At 49.4% G+C, this 17,279-nt stretch overlaps 1 protein-coding gene across 1 annotated transcript in view; it reads right to left on the bottom strand.

Annotated features, from left to right (window-relative positions):
* LOC140907395 (scavenger receptor cysteine-rich type 1 protein M130-like) overlaps positions 1-17,279 on the bottom strand; it is a 265,485-nt gene that overhangs the window by 117,302 nt on the left and 130,904 nt on the right. Inside the window, 4 exon segments of the mRNA XM_073333292.1 lie at positions 1,924-2,238; positions 2,318-2,635; positions 6,684-6,989; positions 7,207-7,557. Of these exon segments, the coding sequence (XP_073189393.1) occupies positions 1,924-2,238; positions 2,318-2,635; positions 6,684-6,989; positions 7,207-7,557 (1,290 nt within the window).

The following is a 17,279-nucleotide window of genomic DNA, read 5'->3' as shown; positions in this document are numbered from 1 at the left end:
TCATCTTTTTGGCTGTTTGAATTTGACAGGGCTAAAGAATCCAAACTGAAGCCCGAGACCCCAAGGGGTTACCCTTGGATCAGCGCTGAAGGACATTTGGACTTGACAGATCACTACAACTCTGTCACTCCGAGGATATAAATGGTAACTCATTTGTGTGTAGACGATTGCTTGCTTTAACCGTGTAAACAGCCATTTTATTTCTTTTTCCTAATGAATAAACCTGTATATAGTTTATTACAGGATTGGCTACAGGCATTGTCTTTGGTGTAAGATTCAGGGTACCAAGTGATCTGAGTAAGTGGCTGGTCTCCTGGGATTGGAAGAAACCTGAATGTGATGTGATTTTTGGTGTAAGTGACCACTTATCACTAAGTCCAGTTTGTTTGGGTGACAATAGACTGGAGAGTCTAAGGGGACAGTCTGTGACTCCATGGCAAGATAGATACAGTGATCCAGGACTAAGTTCCCTCTAAGCTGCGTGGCCATGTGGACGCACAGAAGGCTATCAAAGGCTGCATAGGCATGCAGCCACAGGGGCCTAGAGTGGAGAAGCACCTCTTCCTCAGCCCTGGAGCTGCCGCAGTGGGGAGACGTGCCTCTCCCCTGGCCCCAGGCTGCTGCAGCAAGAGAGGCCTTGGGGGAGTCCTCTCTTCCCGCTGCAGCCCCAGGGCAGCCAGAACTACAAACCCCTCATCCCTGGCCCCACCCCAGAGCTCGCACCCCCAGTCAGAGCCCTCACCCTGTGCACAGCCACCCTCTGCCCCAGCCCTGAGTTACCTCCCACACTCTGAACCCCTCAGCTCCAACTCCACCACACATCACCTCTAGACTGGTGCACAGAACAAAATTCATTCCGCACATGGATGTAAAAATTAGAGGGAACATTGGTTCAGGAGTTCACATCTGTTACAGGCTTGGTGAAATCTACTTATAGAACACATCAGCAGTTTGGGGTATTGCCTTGTTTCTCACCATCTGCCCTGAGGTGGGCACTCAGTGCCATGAGCCTCTCCAGACAGTGTGACAGGGATCATGAGATCAAATAGTCTGACCTTCTGTAAAACAGCTGCATAGAGCCTAATAACTTGAGTTTGACGTAAGCATAGCTTCCAGAAAGGCATCCAGTCTAGACAGGAAGACTTCAAGAGATGTAGAATGCACCATTTCCCTGGTAGTTAGTTCCGATGGTTAATCATCCTCCCTGTTAAAAACCTGGGCCTTATTTCTGATCTGAATTTGTCTGGTTTCAGCTTCTAGCCATCGACTCTTGTTCTGCCTTTCTGCATTAGATTAAAGAGCCCTTTAGGAAGTGGTATGTTCTCCTTGTGAAGGGACTTATGCCCTGTAATCAAGTTACCTCTTGATCGTTTTGATAAGCTAAACAGATTCAGCATCTGAAATCTCTCATCGTAAGGCTTTTATTCATCAGATCACTTTTGTGGCTCTTCTCTGCTCCAATTTTTGTGGACATAAGAACTGGACACAGTATTCCAGTATCTGTCTCACCAGCATCATGTACAACAGTAAAATTTAGTCCACACTCCTACTCACTACTCCCCTGTTTATAGATCCAAGGTTCACATTAGCCCGTTTTGCCACACACGGCACTGGGAGCTCATGTTCAGTTATTTCTCCACTAGGACCCTACATCCTTTTCAGTCACTGCTTTCCATGATACAATCTCCTTGAAATACCTGAGATGCAGCCTTCTAGCATTCTAAGGGAAATCTTGCAATATCTCCAACACCTCTGGGTGGGAGCTGAGGACTTTCTAATGGTGATCCTGGTAGGCAGTTACAGAAGGGTAAGGGAGGCAGAGACAGTCAGTGACAGTGTCTGTCTCAGCAATCTCCTTAAACATCTGCCCCCTCCATTTAATCCCCTGGTAACCAGGCTCACGTGAGCATTCCCAGAACAGACCTGAGCAGAGAACTCCTGCGTCCTCTTTGTGTCTGCAGTTGTGCTGGCCCCAGCCCCCGGAAGGACATGCCCAGAGATTGGATTCGTTCCCAGAGCAGTTCACATCGTCCAGCCAGATCTGCCCAGATCCTTGCCCATAATGAGCAGAGACAGTTGCATTGATGGCACGTCCACATCCCAGTTGTTTGCAAACGACATCGGAGTCTGACAGATCCCAGGAATCATCACAGACCGTCCCCCAGCTGCCATTGTAATAAATCTCCACTCTTCCGGCACAGCGACCTGTCCCATTCACCAGTCTGATCCGCCAGCTCCCTGCAGGGATAGATCGCAGCTGTTAATATGTATTTTCCTACTGAACAGAAAATGTTTGTGAGATTTGGAAATGAATCACCTGAGCAAAGGACACCAACATCCTCAGCAATTCCTGCCTGGGCTGTCTCAGACGTGGAGATGTCACAGAGAGTCAGATGAGTCTCATTTCCTGCACACTGGACCCTTCTCAGCCCCACGGGGCCCGTTCCATTCTCAGACTTCGGGGGGATAAAAGCTTTCTCAGCGACTCCGCACTGGAGCTCCCTGCACACCACGCTGGCATCGTCCATGTCCCACTGGTCATCCAGCACTCTGCCCCACACACCACGGAGGGAAATCTCAACTCTCCCATCACACCGGCTCTCTCCGTTCAGCAGTCTGAGTGATTCAGAGTGACCTGGGCTCAGGAGAGATGGGAAATACACTGAATAACACTCTCTCTTATACACTAGAAATACTGCACATGAAATTGTGGACTATTTCTCAATAAGAAGGTATAAGCCACTGATCAGAGTGTGTCACAGTATTGAAGGGAACAACCTCTGTCAGAAGACACTTATTCCTGTGAATCGAAAAGTGGAAGGTGCTGCAATGATTTTAAAACTCTGAGCTTGACACAAGGGCTTGCCAACGGACTTTCTAAATGAGTGAGTGAGGGAATTCCTGCAGATTACTGATTGGGAAAATAGTCTCTGTGTGTGGTGGTGGAATGGCTGCTGAGGTTTGTAGTCACTTTATCCAGGCTTAAATGCCTGGAAGGCAGTGAACGGTGTCTGCACAAGCACTTAGCAGGTGGGTCGTGAATGATTTAGGCAAGTTTGCCTTGAGGAAGTTTGGCCAATGGAAGAGCAGGGTTCATGGTGGTCAGGAACAGGTTATTGTTAGTAAATTCCCTTAGTTCCCCCTGATCCTTACTCAGCAGGTGGCAACTTTCTTGGTTCACGTGGATCCAGTGCAGGAGCTCCTAGTGTTAGATAGTTCCCGGCACTGGTGGTTCTGACTGGAGCTGTCCCCTGAACTATGGTGTCATCTCTGAGTCTAACGTGAGATTCCAGCTGATCGATTCATAGCACAAGAAGCAGGTTGTGTGTGGGGTAGGGAAGGGGACGTGCTTTGTTGGTGAATATTGTGACTCCCTTGGGATGTGAATCTCAGTATTTGTATGTGTCTCAGAATCAGAGAGTCCTACAGCAAGGTGGTAAACTAGGAATTACTCCCCGAGTTCAGACCCAGGTGCAGCCAGGAGAGACTGACCATGTTAAAAGACAACAGCAGAGTCAGTGCAGGGCACACCCACTGGCTGTGTCGGGTACAGTATGTACTAGTATGGCGACCTGACGGGTAAAGTGTGTGCGCACTGGGTCCAAACAGCTCAAGGATCTTGGTAACCAAATAACATTTCAAGGGTAAGAGTGAAATCCTGGCCCCACTGAAGGCAATGGTAAAACCTCCATTGACTTCAGCGGAGCCAGGAGTTCACCCTAAGACTGGACCAGGAGACTGCCTGCATGCAGCTAGTGCAGTGCAGGGGTGTAGCCATGCGTGGGCTGTGGCCCACCCAGTGATCATCCAGGCCCACCCAAATCAGGGCCAGAGCCCCCTGAATCCACAGGCTGGGATTCCCACCCCCAGCTCGGTGTCCAACAGCCTGGCTGCATCTTTCTCCTGCCCGCGCCATGCGCTGCTTCCCTGGTCTCTGACCCCAGCACTAGCCCCATGGGGGGTGTGCCTCGTGAGGGCAGGTCTGGGTGGGGCTAGTGCTGGGGCCGGAGACCGGGGCAGCAGCTCCCGGCACCGGCAGGAAAGGGACGTGGCTGGGCTGACGGACACTGAACCAGGGTCGGGAAGGGTAAGCAGAGCTTGAGTCCTAGTGGGACCCCACTTTGCCCAAAAGGCACGCCTAGGTGACCAGATGTCCCAATTTTCTAGGGACAGTCCTGATATTTGGGCCTTTTTCTTATATAGGCGCCTATTACCTCCCACCACTTGTCCAATTTTTCACATTTCCTATCTGGTTACCCTAGGCACGCCCCGCAGCCTGTGTGCCCCGGGCAGCCTCCGCTTTGGGTGCCTGCTGAGCGGTAAGGGCCGGCTGGAAGGGGTGGAGGGAGGAGAGCCCCCCTCCCTCCTGCCCCCTTCCTAGGGCACCGGATTCCTCCTGCACCCCAACCTCTGCTCTTCCCGTCACTGCCCACCCCCGAAAGCTGGGGCCCACCCAAGTTTCCTGTCCTAGATATGCCACTAGTGTAGTGTGAGGGTAGAAACTAGATCTGGGGCTTTCCGAGGAGGCTCATGGATATAACTGGGTACCACAGCCCCTCAGGAAGGCCGGATGGGATCACAGCAGATGGAGCTCATATGGAAGGGACCAGGTGCTTTTCCTTAGAAGGGATTCTCCTTCCAGCAATTCTAGGGAGAAATCAGCATCTTCATGTGCTGAGGAGTTCCCTCCAAGAACCAGGGTATGTGCTGGGTATCTAGTTAGGAGAGTCCGGGCAGAGCTGCAGGGAATTCAGTAAGGAATGCCGGTAGCAGCCTCTGTGAGAAGCAGGAGAACTGCGAGGTTTTTTGCCCCCAAGGTACAAAGGTATCAGTTGTAAAGAGGAGAGTAGACGTCTGTTGAGAGTTCTGGGTGGCCTTGGGCAAGTCACTTTGCTTTTCTTTCTCCGTTTCACCGTCTGTAAAATGGAGCTGTGACATTGCACTCTGTAGGATTTTATGAAAGTATGCTGATGAGTGTGAATATAATGTAACTGAAATATGCTTCCTGCAAAAGGTCTTTTGTAAGGTATAATTGCAAAGTTTATAATCTACTGAGTGTGGTCATCCTATTTGTATAAATGTATCACTCGTGTATCTGAAACTAGAAATATGAAATATAACTCTGAGGTCCTATTGTAGTTATGCACAGTGTGGGTCATTCATGGTGGTTTGGAATCTTAATGTCTCCCATTAACCAGGACAATTGACTGTGGATTGCTCTGTTTTACTTCTCAGTCTTCCTGTATACTAGCAAGTGGATAATGAAGTCTTACAGTGACATGTGATCATGTCACCTGAACTCGAATCCCTCTTTAACCTGGTGCTTTTCCATTGAAAAGGAGGGGTGAGAACCCAGAGAGGGACAAAGGATTCCCACCTTATGCAAAAGATATATAAGTGAGTGGAACAGAACAAAGTGGGCAGCCATCATGAGAAATCCCCTAGCTACCACCTGAGCTGGAACAAAGAGCTGTCCAGGGAAAGGATTGTGCCCAGACTAGGTAGGCATCCAGTCTGTGAAAGAAACTTATTGAAACATCTCTGAGGGTGAGATTTTATCTGTATTCAGTTTTATTACTGTATTAGGCTTAGATTTGCATGTTTTATTGTATTTTACTTGATAATTCACTTTGTTCTGTCTGATACTATTTGGAACCACTTAAATCCTGCTTTCTGTATTTAATAAAATCACATTTTACTTATTAATTAACCCAGAGTATGTATTCATACCAGGGAGGGGGGGTAAACAGCTGTGCATATCTTTCTCCGAGTGATATAGAAGGCGGACAAGTTATGAGTTTACCCTGTATAAGCGTTATACAAGGTAAAATGGATTTATTTGTGGTTTGGACCCCATTGGGAGTTGGGCATCTGAGTGTTAAAGACAGGAACACTTCTTAATTGCTTTCAGTTAAGTCTGCAGCTTTGGGGCACGTGCTTCAGACCCTGGATCTGTGCTGGAGCAGACTGGAATGTCTGGCTCAGCGAGACAGGGTGCTGGAGTCCTAAGCTGGCAGGGGAAGCAGGGGCAGAAGTAGTCTTGACACATCAGGTGGCAGCCCCCAAGGGTTTCCGTGATCCAACCTGTCACAGGAGCTAATAATAATACTTACCCACCTACTTCCCTGGAGTTTGGTGAGGGTTTATTAGTGTCTGGAGAGTACTTTGAACACATAAAGCGCTGCAGAAATGGTGAGTACTCTGGAGAATCAGGCCCTGAGGGTCTCAGGTTGCTGCTCAATCACCCCAAATAAGTAGGTTTCAGAGTAACAGCCGTGTTAGTCTGTATTCGCAAAAAGAAAAGGAGTACTTGTGGCACCTTAGAGACTAACCAATTTATTTGAGCATAAGCTTTCGTGAGCTACAGCTCACTTTATCGGATGCATACTGTGGAAAGTGTAGATTATCTTTTTATACACACAAAGGTATTTTTTTCATTCTTTGTGTGTATAAAAAGATCTTCTACACTTTCCACAGTATGCATCCGATGAAGTGAGCTGTAGCTCACGAAAGCTTATGCTCAAATAAATTGGTTAGTCTCTAAGGTGCCACAAGTATTCCTTTTCTTTTTCCCAAATAAGTAGCGAGTTGGGAATTTTTGCTTTAATCGTTGTAAGTACTGTGGGGCAGCATCACACACTGAGGGGCAGGTGTCCTTAATCCAGCATCTCTGTTGCACTTACCTGAGCAAATCACACTGGCATCATTGTCGTGTGAGCACTGAGAGGCCCCCAGGGCAGTAACAGAGCAATGGCCCAAATGGGTTTCAGTCCCTTTGCAGTGAAATGTGTCTGTCCAGACAGAGCCAGTTCCCTTCCCAAAATACCCTCCTCCTGGGACTGATTCAGCGAATCCGCAGTCGAGCTGACGACAGAGAACGTTGGCGTCTGGTAAATCCCAGCGTGAGTCACAGAGGGTTCCCCAGGCACCAAGAACCTGGATCTCCACCCTCCCTGAGCACGCTGTGCTGCCGTTCACCAGCCGGAACCCTGTGTGCCCAGGGGAGAAGGGAGAAGGGGTTTAGAGAGGGAGCATTTAAGATATTTTATATTAAATAATAAAGAAAAGGAAAGTTGGGGGGATTGAACCCATTCCCATTATATTGAGTTGTTTAGGTTTTACTGGAAGCTGATAGCAGCTTTGTTATCCCAGCTCCCTACAGAGTGAGATCATTTTTTTTGCTGCACCCTATTCTAGAATACACACCACTGGGATTTTAGAGACATTGTGCCAAATTCTTACGTGAGCATATGACACTTGCATCATTTGCATGTGAGCACGTCTGACTCCCGTGTGATATCCTGGGACAGTACACGAAGTGTGACTCATTCCCTACACACTGGAATTCCTCAGTCCAGATTGGTCCATGTCCTTCTCGGAAATGAGCTCCTCCTGGGATAGATAGAGCTGTTCCACACTCTAGTCCATTACAGATAACACTGGCAGCTTTGAGATCAAAGTGTGCATCACAGATTGTAGCCCAAGTGTCTCCATGTCTTACTTCCACACGTCCTGAGCAGGCACTGTCCCCTCCAACCAGCTGGAGCTCAATGTGTCCTAGAAAGCCAAAGAAGGATGAAAATTACAAAGGAGCCTTCGGGAGTTAGGTGTTCCACTGCCTTAGAACTTTGGCCAAAAGCCCATCCTGGTGCAGTGGGACAGTGCAGGCAGCAATTAGACATTTAAAAAAAAAACAATGTACAACAAATGGAAAGAGGGGAATTTAATAGCAATCGATATATACTGGAAGTTCTGAAATGTAGAAAATTGATAAGGGAAGCTAAAGCTATCAGGGAAAACTCCAAAGTTGGCAGGGCTAGGAACAATAATGACCATTTTTTTCAGTATATTAGGAGTAAAGACAAACAAACAAACAAATCCTAACAAAGGTGTAGCCCATTACAAATGGAGATGGTAAAATAGTTTATAATGATGCAAATAAGGCAGAAGTGTTCAATAAACATTTCTGGTTTGGGATAGAAGCAGGAAGTGTATTCATACTATGTGAAGAGGGTGAACCACTCTGCAGTCTGTTGGTAACTAAGGAGGATGTTAAACAGTATCTAGTAGGGATAAACTTTTTAAAAAAATCAGCAGGCCTGAATAGCTTATGAAATCTTGGAATAAATAGAAATGTAGGACTGGAAGGAACCTCACGAAGTCATCTAGTCTATCCCCCCACACCAAGAGAGATTTAAGTATACCTAGTCCATCCCTGATAGATGTTTGTCTAACTTATTCTTAAAAGTCACCAATGACCTGTGTGATGGGTTCGGTCACAGACACCCCCTTGGGACTGTCACCTCATGTTCTGAAATTAATTCTGAGCCCGTTTTCCCTGCCAGCTTGGGACTCCAAAACCCTGCCTTGTTGAGCCAGACATACTAGCCTGCTGCAACACAGACCCAGATCTGGTCCACACCCCGAAAGCTGCAGTCTTCAACCAAAAACTGCTCAGCAGGTCACCTATCTCCAGCATCCAGACACTCAGTTCCCAGTGGGATCCAAATCCCAAATAAATCCGTTTTACTCTGTATAAAGCCTATACAGGGTAAACTCATAAATTGTCCACTCTCTACAACACTGACAGAGAGATATGCACAGCTGCTTGCTCCCCCAGATATTAATCACTTACTCTGGGTTTATTAATAAACAAAAATGATTTTATTAAGAATAAGAAGTAGGATTTAAGTGGTTTCAAGTAATAACAGACAGAACAAAGTAAGTCATCCAGCAAAATAAATAAAAAACATGCAAGTCTAAGCCTAATACATTCAGAAACTGATTACAGGTAAAATCTCACCCTCAGAGATGTTCCAATAAGCTTCTTTCCCAGACTAGACTCCTTTCTAGTCTGGGCCCAATCCTGACCCCTGGTACAGTCCTTATTAGTTCCACCAGACATCTGAGGTGGAAAACAGGGGTTTTCTCATGACTGACAGTCCCGTCTGTCCTGCTCCACCTCTTTTTATAGCTTTGGCACGAGGTAGGAATCTTTTGTTCCTACCCTTCCTTCTAAATGGAAAAGTACCAGATTTAAGATGGATTTAAGATGGATGTCCTGTGAGACCTCATTGTTCATTACCCACAGGCTGGCCCACACGTACACAGGAAGGCTTGCAGGTAAATAAACCATCTACAACCAATTGTCGTAGTCAATGGGAGCCATCAAGATTCTAAACCACCATTAATGGCCCACACTTTGCATAATTACAATCGGACCTCAGAGTCATACTTCATATGTCTAGCTTCAGATACAAGAATGATACATACATACAAATAGAAGGAATATATTCAGTAGGTTATAACTTCTGTTTTGATACCTTACATGAGACCTTTTGCATAAAGCATATTCCAGTTACATCATATTCACACTCATAAGCATATTTCCATAAAACATATGGAGTGCAATGTCACAACGGGGATTCCACAACCTCCCTTGTTATCTTGTTCCAATACTTAACTATCCTTATAGTTAGAAAGTTTTTCCTAATATCTGACCTGACTCTCCCTTGCTGCAATCTAAATGGATTACTTCTTGTCCTATCTACCCATTGTAGAGAGAAAGCCCAAAACTGGACACACTGCTCCAGCTGAGGCCTCACTAGCGCTGAGTACAGCAGGACAATTACCTCCTCTGTCTTACATATGACAATTCTGTTTATAAAAGCCAGAATGACATTTCCTGTTTTCAAAACAGCATCACCCATTTCAGTCTGTGATCCAACATAACCCCAGAACATTTTCTGCAGTAGTGCTGCCTAGTCAGTTATTCCCCATTTTGGATTGTTTGCATTTCATTTTTCCTTCCTAAGTCTAATACTTTGTACTTGTCTTTACTGAATTTTAATTTACTGATTTCAAACCAATTCTCCAATGTATCAAGGTCATTATGAATTCTAATACTCTCACCAAAGAGCTTGTGACCCCTCCCAGGTCATCCACACATTTTATGAGTTTATTCTCTACTCCATTATCCAAATCACTAATGAATATATTGAATAGTACCAGGCCCAGGAGAGTGATATTATTTCTGTATCCATAGGAACACAGTGACCAGAGAGAAAAGTGTTAAGGCAACTAAAGGGCATATGTCTTACCTAATCCTCAGCATTTCCCTCAAAACCTGGGCTGGCCCAATCTATCCCAGGTACCCCTGCTTGTGGGGACTGGGTTTCAATCTCCTTCCCTGTAGACCCTGCCTCTCTCTCTTTGTTCATCAGGGCTCCCCTTTTCATAGTTCCCAAGCTCTTTGTTTAATTTTCCCACTTGAAGGGCCCCTCCCCAATCCCAAGCTAGCAGGGGAGGGGTGCCCAGCTTGGTCAGAGGCAAAAGTTCAAAGGCCTTGACACCCGTATTGTCAGTTAAGCACCAGTGACTGGGTTCTCTGTAGCCATTGTCTGCCTTGCTGGGACATGTGGGGAGCTCCACCAGGAGTTACTCTTTGAACCTGGTAAAAAATGGCAAAACAGCAATAAAAGAAACAGAAGTACACATAATATACATAACAATACAGATATTTCCCATGGTCTAGGCAGGGTCATAGTGGACAAGCAACGGGACTAGCACTTCCAGGGTGATGCTGTGAAAAGGCTAAGGTGATCCTTGGCGGTTTAAACAGGGGAGCAGTGAGAAGAGCTGGCTGAAACGCAGGATTTCCAGCTCACAGGAAATTTTGCTAGTTCAAAACTTCCTGTGAACCAGAAATCCCCTCAAATTTGTTCTGGAAAGACCAACACATGGTGTGTCCGACATGAAATTTGTTCCCAGGGACACCAGCAGATTCTGAGTGACACTGATATTCTTGTCAGTTTCACCAGTGCTAAGAGAAAAACAAAAAGGTCAATTTCTCTCAGCTGCTGCTAGGGATCCCAGGGTCTGTGGCTCTTGGGAAGCCTCACCATGCAGACTGCCTTGGGCTGGGGACCCCTGGGCTTCCAGACTCCTGGGCCAGCTGGTGTCCCAAATAGCCAGCTGGCCTGGGAGTACCGAAGCTCTGGGGTCCCCGGTCTGGGGCAGTCTGCAAAACAGGGCTGCCTCAGAGCCGCAGACCTTGGGAATCAGGATCCCATCCCAGGATTTTTAAATTCCCTGCTGTGGAGCTGGGAGCTGAGCCGTGGTTAAAGCTGGGACTCCCTTCTCCATGGCAGTGTTTCCCTGGAGCTGCAGACTATAGAAGACCAGGGTCTCTGGTCCTGGGGCAGTCTACAGGGTGCAGCTATCCCAGAGCAGCAGACCTGAGAGGACTGGGGTACCTGGCCCCAAGGCAGTCTGCATGGCAGGGCTGGCTAGAGCCCCCCAAGCCAGCTGGCACTTAACCATGCAGGTTTCTGCCACAACCCTGCCTGTGGTCTAGAGAAAGATCCTTGCACCCGACTCACTTTCATGGGAAATGTCGAGTTCAACAAACCAGCATTTTCCAATGAAGCTCTATTTTGTTGGATAATTTCTGACCAGGGACATGATTTTACCTCTGTATACAGTATGGTGAGACTGATACCGCATCCAGTGTGTTGTCCACATTTTAAGAAGGATATTAAAAAAAATGGAAAGGGTGCAGAGAAGAGCCACAAAGATGATTTAAGGGCTTGAAAATACGCCTTGTAGTGAGCGATTCCAGGAGCTCTGTCTGTTTATTTTTAATAAAGAAGACCAAGAGATTATGTGATTATACTGTATAAGTGCTTTAGTGTAGAAGAACTTGCGCAGGGACAAAACACTGGTATGCAGAGCCCTCCTTATTCTAGTGGAGAAAGACAAAACAAGAACAAATGGCTGGAAGTTAAACCCAGATAAATTTATATTAGAAGTAAGCCATATATTTTCCATAGCGAAGACAATTAACCACTGGAACAAACTAAAAAGGGAAGCAGATTATTCACCTCCTGAAGTATTTAGATGAAGACTGGATGCCTTTCTGGAAGATCTGCTATAGCCAAACAAATATTATCGGGTTCAGTTCAGGAGTAACTGGATTAAACTGGATTAAATTCTGTAGCCGATGAAGTGAGCTGTAGCTCACGAAAGCTCATGCTCAAATAAATTGGTTAGTCTCTAAGGTGCCACAAGTACTCCTTTTCTTCTTGCGAATTCTGTAGCCTGTTACCCAGGAGGCCAGACTATATGATCTAATGCTTCCTTCTGCCCTTAAAATCTATAAAGCTATGTATCTAAAAGGAAGTCAAGCACTCAAACATTCAGAATGCCAGATGCGTGCTGTCCTCTGTAACCTTAATTAGTCCCTTTTGTATTTCCATTGTGATACAGTCTTTAATTACACGATCCAACGCTATTTTTGCCCCAGGATCCCTGCCTCACTCAGTGCACAGGACACGTGGTGCTGACTGAATGGGTGGATGGTCAATCGTTCTTTTTATACTCATTGTGCAATGTTTGGCCCCAGCCCTTATGTACTGCACGTCATCCAAACTGAACTCCCAAAACAGAATTGTTCATTTCCTCACAGGCTTTTCTATGGTGCTCATTCCTATGGTAGCTGAGAGCTTCACAAACATTAAAGAATTTCTCCTCACAATACCCCTGGGAGGCAGGGAAGTGTTGTTATCTCTATTTTACATATGGGGAAATGAAGCCCAGAGACACGATGGCCAAAATGATCAAAAGTGTCGACTGATTTTGGGTGCCCAACTTGAGACACCCAGGTCCTGATTTTTCAGATTCCTTAGCATTATACAGCACTTAGTATGTTCAGAGCAGAAGACCTACTGGAGGGGTGGGCGAACCTTTTGGGCCGAGGGCCACCTGTGGGTGGGGAAATTTTATGCAGGGCTGGGGCAGGGGGTTGGGGTGAAGGAGGGAGTGTAGGGTGTGGGAGGGGGTGCGGTGTGCAGGAAGGGGCTCAGGGCAAGGGATTGGGGCAGAGGAGGGGTGCGGGTGTATGAGGGGGCTCAGGGAAGGGGGTTGGGGTGCAGGAGGGGTGCGAGGTGCAGGCAGGGAGTTCGGGGGCGGGGTGCAGGAGGGGATCGGGCTCCGGCCTGGCGCCGCTTACCTAAAGCAGCTCCGGGGTGGCAGCGGCACGCACCGGGGCCAGGGAAGGCTCCCTGCCTGTCTGCCCTGGCCCCACGCCGCGCCGCTCTGGGAAGCGGCCGGAACCACATCCCTGCACGGCCCCTGGGGGAGAGGGTGCACAGGGCTCCGTGCGCTGCCCTTGCCATGCCCCAGGTACCTCCCCCGAAGCTCCCATTGGCTGCGGTTCCCCGTTCCTGGCCAATGGGAGCGGCGGGGAGTGGTGCCTGGAGGCAAGGGCAACACACAGAGCCCTCTGCCCACCCACCCCCCCGGCCCGGGGTCCCAGGGATGTGGTGCTGGCTGCTTCTGCGGGGCCTGTGGCACCATGGGGGGCAATCCCATGGGCCGGATCCAAAGCCCTGAGGGGCCGGATCCGGCCCATGGTCCGTAGTTTGCGCACCCCTGACCTACTGACTTCAGTTTACAGCAGCATATGCTCAGCACTTCTGCAACCAGACCCCCACGGTTACAAGGGGCCACCCATAAAATGAGGAACACACAATTAATGACCACCTGTGAAATATTTGGTTTCAGAGGCTTGCCAAGCATCACATAGGATCTCTGTGGCAGAGGCAGGGAGAGAATCCCGTTCCCCAGGGCAGGATTCAGCTGCCTTAACAAGAGACCCTCCTTTCTCCTTCTGCAATCCCCTGCCTCACACACAGCACACTTTGCAGTTTCTGCAACCATGAGGCAGGGGCCCTACACAGACCAGCCTCCTTCACGCCACAACCAACCCTGATCCAGAGCCCTGTCTAGCACAGGCATAGTTTGACTGCTATATCTGGGGGGGACAGAGAGCGCGCACACACGCACACACACACGCAAACACGCACACACGCGCACACACAAACACACACGCACACACGCACATGCACACACACACGTGCACACACGCACATGCACACACACGCGCACACACACGCAGACACGCGCACACACGTGCACGCGCACACGCACGCACACGCGCACACACGCACGTGCACATGCTCACACACGCACGCACACGCACGCACACGCACATGCACGCACACACGTGCATGCTGAAGCCAGTTATCTTGGCTCACTGACTCTCCCTCTCCCCCACCCCAGCCTGGAGTGGTCTCTGGGCTGCCAGGGCTGGGGGCTGGGCAGGATGGCTCCATGGGTGAGCCCCAGCTGCTGCTGTCTGCTGCAGCGACCTGAGCTTGGGAGATGTGGCCACTCCAGCACTGGCTGTTGCAGAGATGTTGCTGCTCTGGGGCCTCCCAGGGCCGTTGCAGCCACCTCCCTGCCGGGGCTGCTGCTGCCGAGGGGATGCCACATGCTGGGCTCCCGCTCCCCGCTCCCATTCCTCTCTCTCCTTCTCTTCCCATTCCCCTTCCCCTGCCCGCTGCCCCGTGCCCCTCCCCCTTTCCCAGTGTCCTCTGCCCGGCTGCAGGCACTCACCGCTTTACGGAAACGGGCAGGCACTAGGAGCCAGGCAGCCGTGCACAGCTGCAGAGCGACAACCCGGAGCAGCTACTCTCCGCCTCAGGAGAAGTGGCTCCACCCCCCCACCCCCGTTCCCTGCACCGACCCCGCGTGCCCCCCCCCATGCCTTTCCTCTGCCAATGCCCCCCTGCACCCTCCCAAACTATGCCCATGCTTTCTGTCCTGTGCACTGAATGAGGCAGGGGTCTCATGGAGAAAATAGCTTCTTATCCTGTAATTAAAGACGGTATCTTAACGCAGGTGTACAAGTGGGCCACAATAAAGTTACAAAGACAACTTTAATTCTGCCATTTCGTTATTTTTTACAGCTCAACTTTGCAAACTTAACGTTCCTTAAAAGTAACGTTTTGTGCCTAATTTCCTAGGTTTTTAAAAAAGCAAACTGAAAAAACAGAAGTTCCAAGATGCGGAATCATGTTGCCACCCTCCGGATGCCACCCGTCTCAGTTTTACCCAGACAGTCCGTTTTTTGGCTTCTGTGTCCGGGTGTCATTTAGGGTTGCCAGGTGCCTGGTTTTCTACTGGAAAGTCCGGTCGAAAAGGGACCTAAATGACACCTGAACCAAAAATCTGGTTTCCATGGGGCGGGGCGGGAAACCGGGTCATTAATCTGTGCCAGCCCCTGCTCAGCCAGGGCGGCTGCCTGAGACGATCCAGCGAGTGACGAGGGGAGAGGGGGAGTGAGCGATGAGGGCAGAGCCTTGAGGGGAAGAGGCGAGAAGGGGCGGGGCCTTGAGGAAAGAGGTGGAGCAGGAGCGGGGCCTTGGGGGAAGAGGTAGAGAAGGGCGTTGCCTTGGGAGGAAGAGGCAGGGCAGGGGGTAGAGCCTCAAGGATCCGGTTACCAGCCATGAGAAAGATGGCAACCCTGTGACACCCACATGGGTCATCAGCAGCGTTGGAACCTTTAGATCCACCACAGAAACCACTGCCACTTGAGCTAACGGCGTAACTGACAGTAGTAGTATGTTGTCATCCTCTTTGTGGACCAGCATTAGAGCGGGATCAGAAAAATGTTTTGGAGGGTTTGACAGATATTTGCTGACAGCAGGGGAATGGCAAAACTCAGGGATCCTGGTTCCATTCCAGGCTCTGGAGAGGTGTGTGTTCTGGTAGTGACAGACCTGTCTTCCCCTGTTCCCCGAAGCCTAACCCCTTCTGCCCCATCCCCTCCAAGCAGTCCCGTATCGGTCCTGTCTCTTCTCCATCCCTTGCTCTGTGTCCCAGTCCCATTCTTCTTGTCTACCCAGTGCCAGTCTCCACTCCTCAAGCTTCTCATCCCCAGGCCAAGTCTCCTGGACAAGCCAGTCCTCGACTTCACCTCTGGCTTCCTCTGCCATTTTCCCTCCTGTTCTCTGTGCTGTCCCTCTGGGGTCCTCAGCTGATCTGTTTCTCACACTTATCCCTGCCTTGGGTTGTCCGGTCTGTGCCAAGCCCCAGTTCCCCTCCCTGGATGCCTCTTCCTGTCTCAGGGTTTCTCTCTACACACACTTAGCTTGTGTCAAACTGGGGTGCAAATTTACCCCGCACTAGCCTGCTGCACACTCAGTGTCCGTGAGGACCAGATGCTGCGCACTAACAGTTCCCCAGTGCTTGGAACCGGGAGAGATCAAAGCACACAAGGGAACTGCTCGGGCTTCTCTTCACTCCCACACTAAATCAGTGCCACTGTATCCATGCAGCAGAGACGATTTAACGCGTCTGGTGAAGATGCATTACGTCGATGGGCGAGCACTCTTCTGTCTACATAATTAGTCCACCTCATCGAGAGGCAGAAGCTCTGCTGGCGGGAGAGCGTCTCCCGCTGACCTAGTGCGATGCAGACACTGCTTTAAGTTGATGTATGTTACATTGCTTGGGGTGGGGGGTGTTGTTTTCACACCACGGAGCGATGTAACTTACATCAACTTAAGCAGTAGCGTAGACAAAGCCTCAGTGCGCAGCAACACTGTCCACATGGACACTCGGTGCATGACAGGACAGTGCAGGGTAGATTTACACCCCGGCTTGCCACGCACTAAATGTTAATGTAGACCTACTCTCAGTCTCCTCCACCCCACCCTGGATGCTTATTCCAGTCTCGTCACCCAGTTAGTCTTAGACTCCCCTGACACCCTGGTTCCTCAGCTGGTCTGTTTCCTCACCCACCTCCAGTTCCTCCTCATTGGTTCCCAGTCCCAGACTCCTCCCCCAGTCAGTCCCAGTCTCCCCCAGCTCCTTGCTCAGCACGTCACAGTCTCTCCCCACCCAATCCCTGTCCTAATTGCCCTGCCTAGCCAGTCCTAGTCTCTTGCCCCCTCCTCCCAGTCCCAGGCTCCTTGCCCAGCCAGTCCCCATCTCCCGCTTTCTCTCCCAGTCCCACTTTCTCTCCATCCACCAGCCTCCGGACTCAGAATATTCCCCCTGCATCCTTATCCTCATCTACTTTCCCCTGCCAACCCAATCTGCATTCAATTTGGGTAGCTTCCTCCCCACACTGCCTGGGCCCAATAGGTGGATACAGTCTCCCTCATCTCCATTCTGGTGCCTGGTGCCACTCTGGCCCACAGCAGACAGGAGTACAATTTCAGCATAATTTTATTGGTGACATATCTTGCCACTGCTGCAGCCCCTCTTCAGAGACCGTCACCTTCTTGCGGTGAAGGGGCTTGTGTGCTCCAATGATCCTCAGAGCTATGCTGTCGGGAGATTCATTTTTCTTCTAATTTGGAAAAATGAGAAGATTCCGGAAGACCTGAGAAATGTCAGCATTGTTACAATCTTTAAGAAAGGAGATAAGT

The sequence above is a fragment of the Lepidochelys kempii genome, chromosome 1, assembly GCF_965140265.1.
Source record: "Lepidochelys kempii isolate rLepKem1 chromosome 1, rLepKem1.hap2, whole genome shotgun sequence".
Classification (NCBI taxonomy): Eukaryota; Metazoa; Chordata; order Testudines; family Cheloniidae; genus Lepidochelys; species Lepidochelys kempii.
Note: the sequence above shows the minus strand (reverse complement) of the source record. Positions and strands in the feature narration are given on the sequence as shown.